Source organism: Cajanus cajan, chromosome 9 (assembly GCF_000230855.2).
Source record: "Cajanus cajan strain Asha chromosome 9, NIPB_CcT2T_4, whole genome shotgun sequence".
NCBI lineage: Eukaryota > Viridiplantae > Streptophyta > Magnoliopsida > Fabales > Fabaceae > Cajanus > Cajanus cajan.
Genome location: NC_138525.1, coordinates 13,336,214 through 13,348,049, shown reverse-complemented (window position 1 = coordinate 13,348,049; position 11,836 = coordinate 13,336,214). Strand labels below are relative to the sequence as shown.

Below are 11,836 nucleotides of genomic sequence, written 5' to 3'. Positions count from 1 at the left end.
CGAGCTGATTCAAGGTTGGCCTCCCGATGATAATGTTATAGGAGGTGTTGGCCTCCACGAGAAGGTATCGAACCATGATTCTCCTTGTATTCGGGGGTACCCCTAAGGTTGTCAGTAGGTCTATGTACCCGCGAGTGTGAACTCGCTCTCCTACGAAGCCGACTAAGGGCTCCGTGTGCGGCTGGATGAGAGAATGGGGGACGTCTAGCCTAAGGAACGTTGGCCAGTACAGGACGTCGGCCGAACTTCCTTGGTCAATGAGTGTCTTCTGTACCTCCCAGTTGGTGACCTCCACCATGATAACCATGGGATCATCTTGGTTAGGGCTGACACCCGCGTAATCCTCGTCAGAGAAGGAGATCGGCGGTGAGTTTTGGTGCGAGGCCGAGGTGGTAGAGTGGATGCAATTGACATTCCACAGGTGCCTTTTTCGGGCCGAGCTGTTGGCGCCTCCGCCGGCGAAACCACCTGCAATTGTGTTAATCACTCCCCACAAGGGGGCTGTCCCTGTCCCCTAGCTTACTTCGGCCTGCACTGCGCCGCCGACATTTTGTTGGGAGCCAGAGGGTTGGTCCGTGCGAGTTCCCGAGCCTCGCCCTCTGCCACGCCGCCGACCACCATAGCCTCCTCGGTGACCCTACTGTCGCTGGATGTACTGGCCGAGGTGGCCTGCCTGTATGAGCTCTTCGATGCGGTCCCGGAGCGTGCGACACTCCTCCGTGGTGTGACCGTGGTTCCTGTGGTACCGACAGTGCTTGGACTTGTCGGCGCTGTTGGGAGTGTGACCTGGTGGTGGAAGGGCGAGTAAGTTGTTGTTGCTGGCTTCTTCCAGGATGTGGACTCTGGGTGCATTCAAAGGAGTGTAGAAGTCGTATCTCCCCCCTCTGTTTGCCTTAGCTGACCTCTTGAACTAGCTGTCATTGTTGACTTTGACCTTGTCATTGTGCCCCTGCTCTGGCTTTGCTGGTCCTTTTCCGTGAACCTGGTCACGGAAGGCAGAGTGTTCCTCCATCTGGATGTAACATGCAACGCGGGCGCGGAGCTCGTCCATGTCGCGGGGGGACTCACGACACAGGTTGTCGACGAATGGCCCGGGTTTGAGTGCCATGAGCATGGCATGTAGGGCGACCTCGGGATTCAGGTTTCTAATCTTGATCGAGGTGGCGGCGAACCGTTCCATGAATGCCCGGAGTGGTTCGTCGTTGTTTTGCTTGAGACTGGCCAAGGTGGCTGAAGTGACATGATGAGGTCGGCTCGTCGCATATTGCGCGGTGAATCTCCTGACTAGGGTGCCGAAGCTGTCGATGGACTCGGGGGGCAGTTGGGTGTACCAGTTGAGCGCGGCCCCCTTGAGTGAGGTCGGAAACACCCTACACAAAATAGCATCATTGTTGGTGTAGAGATTTACCTGTGTTGTGTACAGGTCGATGTGCTCGTCCGGGTCCGTCGTACCATCGTAGCGGTCGAGGTGGAGAGGCTTCCACCCATGAGGGAGTGGTGTCTCCATAATGCCATCCACAAAAGGGTGGCGGCGGAAGGTTGCCTGATCCCCCGCGGCATGAGTAGGAGCCTTACTGACTTCATGGGTCGGCTTGTGCGTCGGTGCATGGGACCGATGTGAAGCAGGTCTGGGGGTTGGAACCCTAGTTCCAGTCCGGGATTGGGAGACTGAGTGCTCCTGCTCCTCATTGTGGTTTCTCGTATGAGGAGGATGATCGGAGTGGTGTCGAGGTAGTTGAGCGCGGATTCGCTCGTTCTCAATGCGTAGCGCCGCCAGGTCGGCTTCATTAGCGGTACGCATTGCCGCCAGGTCAGTGTCGTGCTTGGCACGCATGTTTTGTAGGTCGGCGGCGTGTTGCTTCCGCATCTGTTCGACCTGGTCAATTAGTCTCCTCAACGCTGCTTCGTTATCCATGGTAGTTGAGTGGTTTGCGTCGTCTGTTATGCGTCTACTATGGCTTCTGGTGAAAACCATAAGCGTGGCCGATAAGAGCTGTCTTGATCGGCCCCACGGTGGGCGCCAAATGTTCTTACCAGAAATCTGCTGTAGAGTTGATCCACCAGGTAAGATCGGTGAGCCTCCTTCACGGGTACGTTGGTGCTCCAAGATAGGGGTGGTACCTGCAAAAGAGACTCCGATGCTAAAGTTAGTGTTTGTGGGAGTATGAATCTCGTATATGTAATGCACGTACCTTAGTGTGAATTAGGGTTTCTTTGGGCCTTGGGCCTGAGATAAGATATGATAGGATTAAATGATGGATCCCATCTGAAGCGAGATCCCTCGAGATCGGTTATGATCTGCTTAAATGCCGAGCTGACGTCGCGTAGCGCGTGCCCGACCTCATTTTGTGTTGTGATGCCGAGCTCGGAGCTCGGCTTCGCGGTACGGACAGTACACCAAGGTAGAATCGAGAAAATAAAAACGTGGGATGAATGGTTACGATAAGTTACATCTTAAGTCACGTAATGAGCATAGTGGATAGCGGTTATCCTCCAACAACGCACACGCACAGAATTAACTGCCCTCGATTGGCTCTATAAATAGGAAAAGTGTAGTGATTTACAAAAGTCAGAAATTCTATACTTGCACTTTGTAAGCATTCTCTGCCTGCGCATATGGCTTCCGTGCACACGATTGCTAGGTACTAATTTCTTGACCACATTTCTTTTCTTTTTCTAGGTTTAGTGTTCTTTCTTTTAATTCTGTAATTGTAGGTCTTTAATCGTAATATTGTAACTTGATCATTATGCAAAGTGGACTATGATTTGTATTGCTAATATATTTATTGTTCATTCCATTCATTTGAGTATTTATATGCATGAACATTATTGCTTGGTAATCATTAATGAATAATTGGAAACAAGTAATTATTAGTCTTTCTATTCCGTTTCTTATTCTTCATAAAGTTTAAAAACGTCAAATACCTAAATTGAAACGGGTCTCGTACTAGTTTGAATAAAAAGAATCCATAAACCAATTCCACCGCAAACACTTATATTCCTTTCAAATTTTTCCTCTTCCTAAGTACACCTAAAAGTTAAGTTGCGACTTATGACTTGCGACAAGAACTACTGAAAAACTGAACCAAAGTATAACTTAAACAACGATGAGTAATGTTCCAACAACAAAAGATTGCATAACAACTCATGAATTCTGTGATTATCTCTCCATTATTATTAATGAATATCTTTATGTAATAAAAAAAAGTGATACAGAGACAATAATAGAATTTTTAACGTAAATAATATTTTTTTAAAAAAAATTTACCAAAATAACACTTGTGCAACTTTATTTACACAACTAGAACTATTTACTGTTCACACTCAGAATTCGATTCCCCGGGAACCGAATTCTAAGCTTCAAATTTTTTTTTCTTTTTTTTGTGCTCAGAATTCGGTTCCCGGAGAACTGAATTCTAAGTTATTTTTAATTTATTTTTTTTTGGTTTATGGCTGATTTTCCGCGAGTGTTGGAACGGCCCGTTCTGCTTAAACACATAACACTCCATGTGTTTAAGCAGAACGGCCAACGGGCCGTTCTGCTTCCTGAACGGGCTGTTCTGTTTCCCAGACTTGCGCAAACTAGCAGAAAACGCTAAAAAAAAAATTAAAAATAACTCACAAAAAAAAGAAAAAAAAAATTGAAGCTTAGAATTCGGTTCCCGGAGAATCGAATTCTGAGTGTGAACAGTAAATAGTTCTAGTTATGTAAATAAAGTTGCACAGGTGTTATTTTGGTAAAATTTTTTAAAAAAAATATTATTTACGTTAAAAAAACATTATTTACGTAAAAAATTTGACAATAATATTGTCGAAATTATTATTTAAATTGTTGTTGTAAATGTGACATTACTCGACACTCAACACTGCTTAATGGTGAACTAGTGAAGTGTCTCACGTGCAAGGTAGATATTGTCAGGCGGTGAAATGTAAAAACTAAAAACCGAAAAGAACTGCGCATAGAATAAATTATGTAGTCACCATAAACGAGAACTCTTAAAAAAAAAAAAAAAAGTGGACCAAGATGTTGAGTTCCACTTTTCAGTAATAAACAAGAGAGTCTGAAAGATGCGCAAGTGGTTTCATTCAACACAGAAACAGGCACTCCCACCACGCGACTCTGCGGTTTCATCATGGCGGTTCCACGCAATATTCATCATAAACTATTCCACAAAACCAAACTAGATCCAATTAACTTCACAAGTTAAATTATTATCAATCAATAAATTAACAAATAAATTGAATTGAATTCCGAATAATCAGCCACTATCAAAGTACAACCCAAACCACTGAACTGGGTCCGGTACGGTCCAACAAAACCCCAAGTACTATATGTACAAAATCAAATATGAAACGAAACAACTCTCAAAAATAATCGAAAAAGAAAAACTGGGTGAGGGCCAAAATTAAAAATTGAACGGTTTATTGGAATTGGGGGATTTCGATCTTGGGAATCACGAAGAGACGAGGCTTCTTCATCACTGGGTGAGGGCTCTCAACCTCGTCCTCTCCGGGCTTGGTCGGAAATTCGGGAAAAGCCGGGATATTGAGATCGAAGTCACGGTGGTGGCTGTGACTAACGGTGTGAGTGGACCCCACGCCTTCGGAGGCGGTGTTACTGTTGCCGTTAGCGTTAGCGTTAGCGTTACCTTCGTAGTGACAACGTTTGTGTCCGCCGAGGGCCTGTCCGGTGGGGAAGGTTTTGTGGCAGATGGAGCACTGGTGGGTCCTAGGAGCTCCGGCGGAGCTGGTGGCGGTGGCGGTGGAGGAGGTGGGTTGGTCTTCGGCGGCAATGAGTTTGCGGTGGCTAGCCTTGTGACCGCCGAGCGCTTGGTAGGAGGGGAAGGCTTTGTGGCAAACGGAGCATTTGTAAGAGAGGTTGGAAGAATGATGGGTGGTGAGGTGGCGGTTGGTGGTGCCGCGAGCGAGCATGATGAGGCAGAGAGCGAGGTACTCTTCTTCGGAAGGGTGGTCACGCGAACGCTTGGAACGCTTGCGTTTTGCCCATGGCACGCTTGGGTCGTCGAAGGGGAAAGATGGGGCGGTTGTTGTGGGTGAGTTGAGAGCTTCCAGAGCCATGTCTATCTATCTCAAAATCAACGCTGTCTTGTGTAAGAGTGAGAGTTGGAAAGGGGTATATAAGGACGTGAGGGAAGTTGCGTGCCAAGTGGTGTGCAAGTGCAAGTAAGCGCGGTGCGCAAGCTAGCATAAATAAATTATTTATTTATTTAAAAAGAAGAGGTGGATTATAGTGGAGCACGTTTTTTTGGGAATTTCTTGGTGGGCAAGAGTGAGCTTGTGTTGTGTGGGTCAAACAAGTGCAGAGTGTGGGAGAGAGTGTGAGAGAAGTGGAGAAGCGACTGAGAAGCAACGTAAACCGAGTGAAGTCTCGAAGGAGACTTGTTCCAAATTCCAAGTTTGGGTTTGGGGTCAAAATCCACATCCACAATAATAAAAGTTCTTGTGTTGTTGGGTGGGGAGTGAACGCGGTCCAAATTGGGGATAGTCTACAGCAGCCGGCATAACTCAACCAATCACTTTTCTTTGTCAACATCTTTTGGGGGCCGACCTTTTAAGCATCACTATTCTTTTGCAACTTGGAAAGTAAGTCATCATGGATAATGTTTCCAATACCAAGGCCTTACTATAGCAAATCTAACAATTACCTTACTCAACAACATTCAAGAGTACCAAGTGTAACCTATTTAATCATCTTAGCAACTCTCATATCTACATAACTCCTTTTTTGGACTCTTGTCTATATAATTTGTTGGATTTAGGGCAGCGGGCCACCAACCAAGTTCCTATTTATAGGAGGAATCATTGGAGATTAAGTATGAAGAAAATGTCACATCTATCATCCATTAAAATAGAGTACGTTGAATAATATATAAATGAAAAAAAATTATTTATTTAATATCTTAAAATTTTGGATTATAATATAATATTAAATTTATTTATATATTTTTTTATTAATTATTAATGGAGCTCTCTATGATATTTTAGTTTCTCAACCCAATAATGATATTAAAGTCGATGATTTGACCAAACGACTAGTAGAACTATCATTAAGGTAAGGTCAATGAGGCACATTGACCTTGTTTTAAGCCCCTACTCCAAATTCACACACACACACACAAATATATATATATATATATATATATATATATATATATATATATTATTTTTAATTAAAATAATAAAGCGATATATTTTATTATAATTAATTTATTAATATATAAAATCATACAATTATTTAAAATTTATATATACACACATAAATATTATTAATAAAAATAGTGATTGAATGAGTATCGAGTAAAATGTTGAAACTTTTTAGTTATTAAATTTAATTAACAATTTTATTAAAAAAAATTAAAAAAAATTATTTAATTAAATGAGAGTAAAAATCAAATAAAAAAAATTGTCTTAGGTCTAAAATTTGTTAGACATGATCTTGGTGACTAATGATCAACTCAAATGAATATTGACTAATAGAATTAACAATGAATCTAAAAGTGTGATCCTTTATCAGACAATGAAATTGGTAAGAGATATAAGAGTGGGGTCATCCCTTGTTGAAAGTCTTTCTAGAGGTGCATGTGAAGGACATGTTTTATTGATGTGCAATGACAATACAAGTAGGTCACCATTGAATACCTAGATGAAAAACACTTCTGCATGAGGAGTGAGTGTGACAATGTGAAAGAAATTTATAATTGAGGAAGGATATTAAAGTTTAAGTATGAAGACAATTCGACATTAGTTAGAATTAGACATTAGTTAGAATTAGACATATTGAGTGATATATAAGTGAGAAAGACCACCTACCTAGTGCCTTAAAATTTTGAATTATGATGTGGTGTCAAGCTCATTTCAAATTCTAGACATAAAAAAATTATTACCTCATGACAAGAGATACATGGATTGTCTTTATTCTTACAATTTTTTTACTAGCTTTAAAAATGGCTCCTAGTATAAATGTATGAAGATGTATTTCATTTTTCTTAAATACATCTTTTGATCCCTAAATTTTATTAAGAATTTTAACTTAGGAGGCGTTTGGTAGAAGAAAAATTTTCTCCCACCCAAGAATCATGATTCTTGGGAATTACAAGTCTCGGGAATCATGATTCTTGATAATAGCTAAAATTTGTTTGATTACTCATAAAGGTTCTTAGGAATATTTATACAAGATTTTTGAAAATTAATTTTTTTATTATATATTTTTGGGTATACAAATATTTTTTTACAAAAATATCCTTCATTAAAATAATCTCATTAGATATATTTATTTACTCAAATCTTATTACAAATACGACATTAAACTATTTTTAAAAAGTTGAAAAACTTACAGTTAAAATTATTTAAATGCAAAATTCAACAAAATAAATAAACAAAATAAATATTTCATAATAAATAAGAAGGATAAAAATATATTATTTCATTTTATTCCAATAAAAAATAAATAAATAAAAAGTACTAACAAATACCAATAAATTATAAAATAAAACATATTTTAATAATATTAATAAAATTGACAAGGTCAAAAGTAATGAGATACAAAAAAGAGAGAGAGAAGTGGAAATATGGGAGAGGGAGAAAGAAAAATAGAAGGAGAGAGAGAGAGGGAAAGAGGGAGAGAGAGAGTGAGAAACATGAAGAGAGAGGGAGGAATAGAAATAGAAGGAGGGAGAGAGAAGAAGAGGGAGAGGAAGAGGAAGAAAGGGGGAGTGAGAGTGAGAGAGACAAAGAACGAAAGAAAAATAGAAAGAGATAAATTTTCTATTTTAAAAGTAGATCTTTTTACATATATATAATTTTTCTTCTAATTCGGAAAAGTTAAATTCTTACTCTCTTATGAAATATTTTTGTGAAAAAGCAGGTTAAAAATAATTTTCAAGAAATTATATTCTTGAGAATCTTTTTATTTTTAAATAACAATCAAACATGAAAAATCAAAATTCCGGATTTAAGATCTCCATAAAAATAAAATTATTTTACATATCAAACATTCCCTTAAATATTTAAACTAAAAAAAATTGTAATTAAACTTTCCATCTTTTTATATTTGTGTAATTTAGTCATTATAATTAAAAATTCGTTTACCTTTCATGAAATTCACAAAATATATTTTAAATCTTTGGATAGATATGTTAGATTATTATTCCCTATTATCATTTTCTAGTATCAAACTTTAACCTTTATTAATTAAAATTCTCTTGTAATCTTCTTAATCATAAAATTTTTAAAATAATACAAAATTTTTACATGTAGAAAGTGTAACGACCCGACTGGTCACTACGCCCGGCATAGCACACTCGAAACACCAGACAGATAGAACAAGTATATGAATATAGGATCTAGAATATATATAGATATACAAGGTTCCAATCTGACTAGAGTTAAAGTGTATTAAAGAAAAATACAACCAAATGCTACTATCCCACGTAGCCACAAGCAAAACAACACATCGCCAAGCAAAACAGCTGCAAGGTCCACCAACCTCACCACAAGACGCACCTCTATTCCTGCTCTGCTCCCATACATAGTATGATCATCGCAGTCCAAAAACATGGAAAACAACAGAAGGGTAAGCTAGTGAAATTAAAATTCATCATACAATTATATAATTGGCAATATAATTAACAACAGATACAGTTATCAGCACACTTGTACAGCTTATACCACTCAACAATATCAGCACCGCAATGCGGCAATATCAGCACTGCTTAGCAGCAACAACAGCACCACTCTAGTGGCTATAACGGCACCGCAAAGCGGCAACAACAGCACCACTCTAGTGGCTATAACGGCACCGACTTAGCGGCAACAACAGCACCACTCTAGTGGCTATAACGGCACCGACTTAGCGGCAACAACAGCACCACCTTAGCGGTTAGAATCAGCACCACATGTGTGGCTAACAACAGCACCGACTTAGCGGCTATAATATCACCCAACCCAGCATATCTCAGCCCAGTACAGCACAGCACAACACAACAATTCAACAAAATTATTACTTTCTACAATTCAGCCCAACGGTCTATAATGCCGCTATACTATATAATTTCTCTTATTAATCCATTGATTCCAGCTCAACAATACACCTCTAATACAACTAACATATTTATCTCAGCTTAATCCCCTAATCATCACAACATATTCATCAAATTCGCTTGGTTCAGCATATCACATCATTGATTAACAATTTCGGCACAACTCAACAGTCAATGTCCTATAGATCATCAGTTTCCTTGCGCGCCCGGCGCACTCGAGGTTGCGCCCAGCGCGACTCAACCCGAGAGCACCAAGGCTCTCCCGCGCCTGGCGCAATTCCAAATTGCGCCTAGCGCCTGTCTGGCAGAGACTCAAGGAGTCTCGTGCGCCCAGCAGAGCCTAACCCGCGCCCAGCGTGGGGAAGGCAGAGACCCACCAGGGTCTCGCGCCCAGCGCAATTCACAATTGCGCCCGGCGTGCCCTTGGCAGAGACTCCCAAGGAGCCTCCGCGCCCAGCGAGTCCAAAAGTGCGCCTAGCGCAGTCCAAGTATCCCAAAAACATGTTACTCTTGATATCGCGCCCAGCGCAGCTCGAGTCATGCCCGGCGCGGGCCAACCAGAGACCCCCATTTGCAAGCTCGCCTAGCGCACACAGCCTTGCGCCCGGCGGGCTTGCCTAAACAGAGTCTCCTGGTGGTCACGCGCCCGGCGCGACGAACAGCGCTCAGCGCGAACTCATCAGTAACTCTCCCAAGTTCGAAAAATTTCCAAAACCTGCAAAATTTCACAGAAAACTCACATGCAAACGGTTCAAAGTGCCACATTTTCATCAAGGAGTTCAAAGATACCAACTTTATGTGCATGCAACAACAAATCAAGCAAAAATCCAAGTTTTTGACTTAAACCCTCAACACTCCAAGAACCCCAAATTTCCAGCAACACAGCAATTATAATCACTCATCATCAGCCACAAGAGTTCATATAAATCATTTTCAACCACACAAAACCCTAAGGACTAGCTTCCCTTACCTCGCTTTGAAGAAATCCGAGCTTCGGAAACCTGAATGAAGGAGAAGAACGAAAGGGAGCTTGAACAAAGAGGAAGAACAAGCTTGGGGACTCAGCTCTCGGATAAGAAATCAGCTCTCCTACCTCTTGCTCTCTATGATCAGCACCTCCCAAGAAGCTACTCCGCACCACCACCTAGAGACAGCAAATGGAGGAGAAGCGCAAATGGGAAAAAGAGAGCGTGAGGGTTTGGGGGGAAAAAGAAAAAGAGGAGAAAGAGAGAAAGTGGGTCTTACAACCTCCCCAACAACAAGAGTTTTCGTCCCCGAAAACAGACTTACTTGGGAAAAGAAACGGATATCGCTCCCTGCACTGCTGCTCAACCTCCCAAGTAGCCTCACCAGTAGCTGCATCCCACAATACTTTCACCAGAGCAATGGACTTGCCCCTCAGCTCCTTCAGCTTATGATCCACCACAGCTACTGGCAACTTCTCAAAAGTCAGGTTCGGCTTCACTTGTACATCATCCAGCTCCACCACATGACTCGGATCATGCACATACTTCCTCAGCTGGGACACATGAAATACATCGTGTAGGTTTGAAAGAGACGGTGGCAAAGCCAACCGATAAGCAACCGGACCCACACGCTGTATTATCTGATAGGGACCCACGAATCTTGGTGTTAACTTCCGAGCCTTCAGCGCTCTACCCACACCAGAAGTCGGAGTCACCTTCAGAAACACATGTTCCCCCTCAGCAAACTCCAAAGGCTTACGCCTTTTGTCAGCATATGATTTCTGCCTACTCTGGGCAGTCCTCATTTTCTCCTGAATCATCTTCAGCTTCTCAGTAGTCTGTAGGATCAACTCCGGTCCCACAACCACTGACTCACCATCCTGATACCAGCACAGAGGAGTCCTACATCTCCTGCCATATAAGGCTTTAAACGGCGCCATCCCAATACTAGCATGGAAACTGTTGTTGTAAGTAAACTCCACAAGCGGTAATACTTCCTCCCAACTACCCAAGTGATCTAACATACAAGCCCTCAGCAGATCCTCCAAGGACTGGATTGTCCTCTCCGACTGACCATCCGTCTGCGGATGATAAGCAGAACTCAGCTTCAGCTTTGTGCCTAAAGCTTGGTGTAGACTCTGCCAGAATCTGGAAGTGAACCTCGGATCTCGGTCGGAAATAATACTGGAAGGCACCCCGTGCAACCGTACTATCTCCCTCACATACAACTGTGTCAGCTTCTCTAAGGACCACTTCATGTTGACAGGCAAGAAATGCGCACACTTGGTCAACCGATCAACAATTACCCAGATAGCATCACTATTCCTAACGGACCTAGGCAACCCCACAATGAAATCCATAGTAATGCTATCCCACTTCCATTCCGGAATTTCCATCAGCTGCAATAACCCACTCGGCTTCTGATGCTCAACCTTTGCCTTCTGACAGGTCAAACAGACCGCCACATACTCAGCTATCTCCCTCTTCATACCAGACCACCAGAAAGTCTTCTTGAGGTCTTGGTACATCTTAGTCATACCTGGGTGTATGCTAAGTCTACTTTTGTGGCCCTCCTCCAGCACAGCTCTCTTCAGCTCAGCATCCTGAGGTAGGCAAATCCTGCCCCTAAACCTCAAGATCCCATCTTCTCCCAGCTCAAAACCAGCAGCTTTCTCGGTGCCCAATAAACCAAGAAGTCTCACCAATTCCTCATCCTGCAACTGCTTGAGTCCAACCTGCCTCAAGAACTCATTAGTTATGGTAACTGCCCCACAACTAATGTGATCCTGAGCTAACGTCACACAGAGATTC

The 11,836-nt window shown here is 42.1% G+C and overlaps 1 protein-coding gene across 1 annotated transcript; it reads right to left on the bottom strand.

Moving 5' to 3' along the window:
• Positions 1-4,227: 4,227 nt before the first annotated feature.
• Positions 4,228-5,134, bottom strand: LOC109813909 (zinc finger protein ZAT10). The gene has a single exon (XM_020378199.3). The coding sequence runs from the start codon at positions 5,077-5,079 to the stop codon at positions 4,423-4,425; it is 657 nt and encodes a 218-aa protein (XP_020233788.1). The 5' UTR covers positions 5,080-5,134; the 3' UTR covers positions 4,228-4,422.
• Between the last annotated feature and the right edge of the window lie 6,702 nt (positions 5,135-11,836).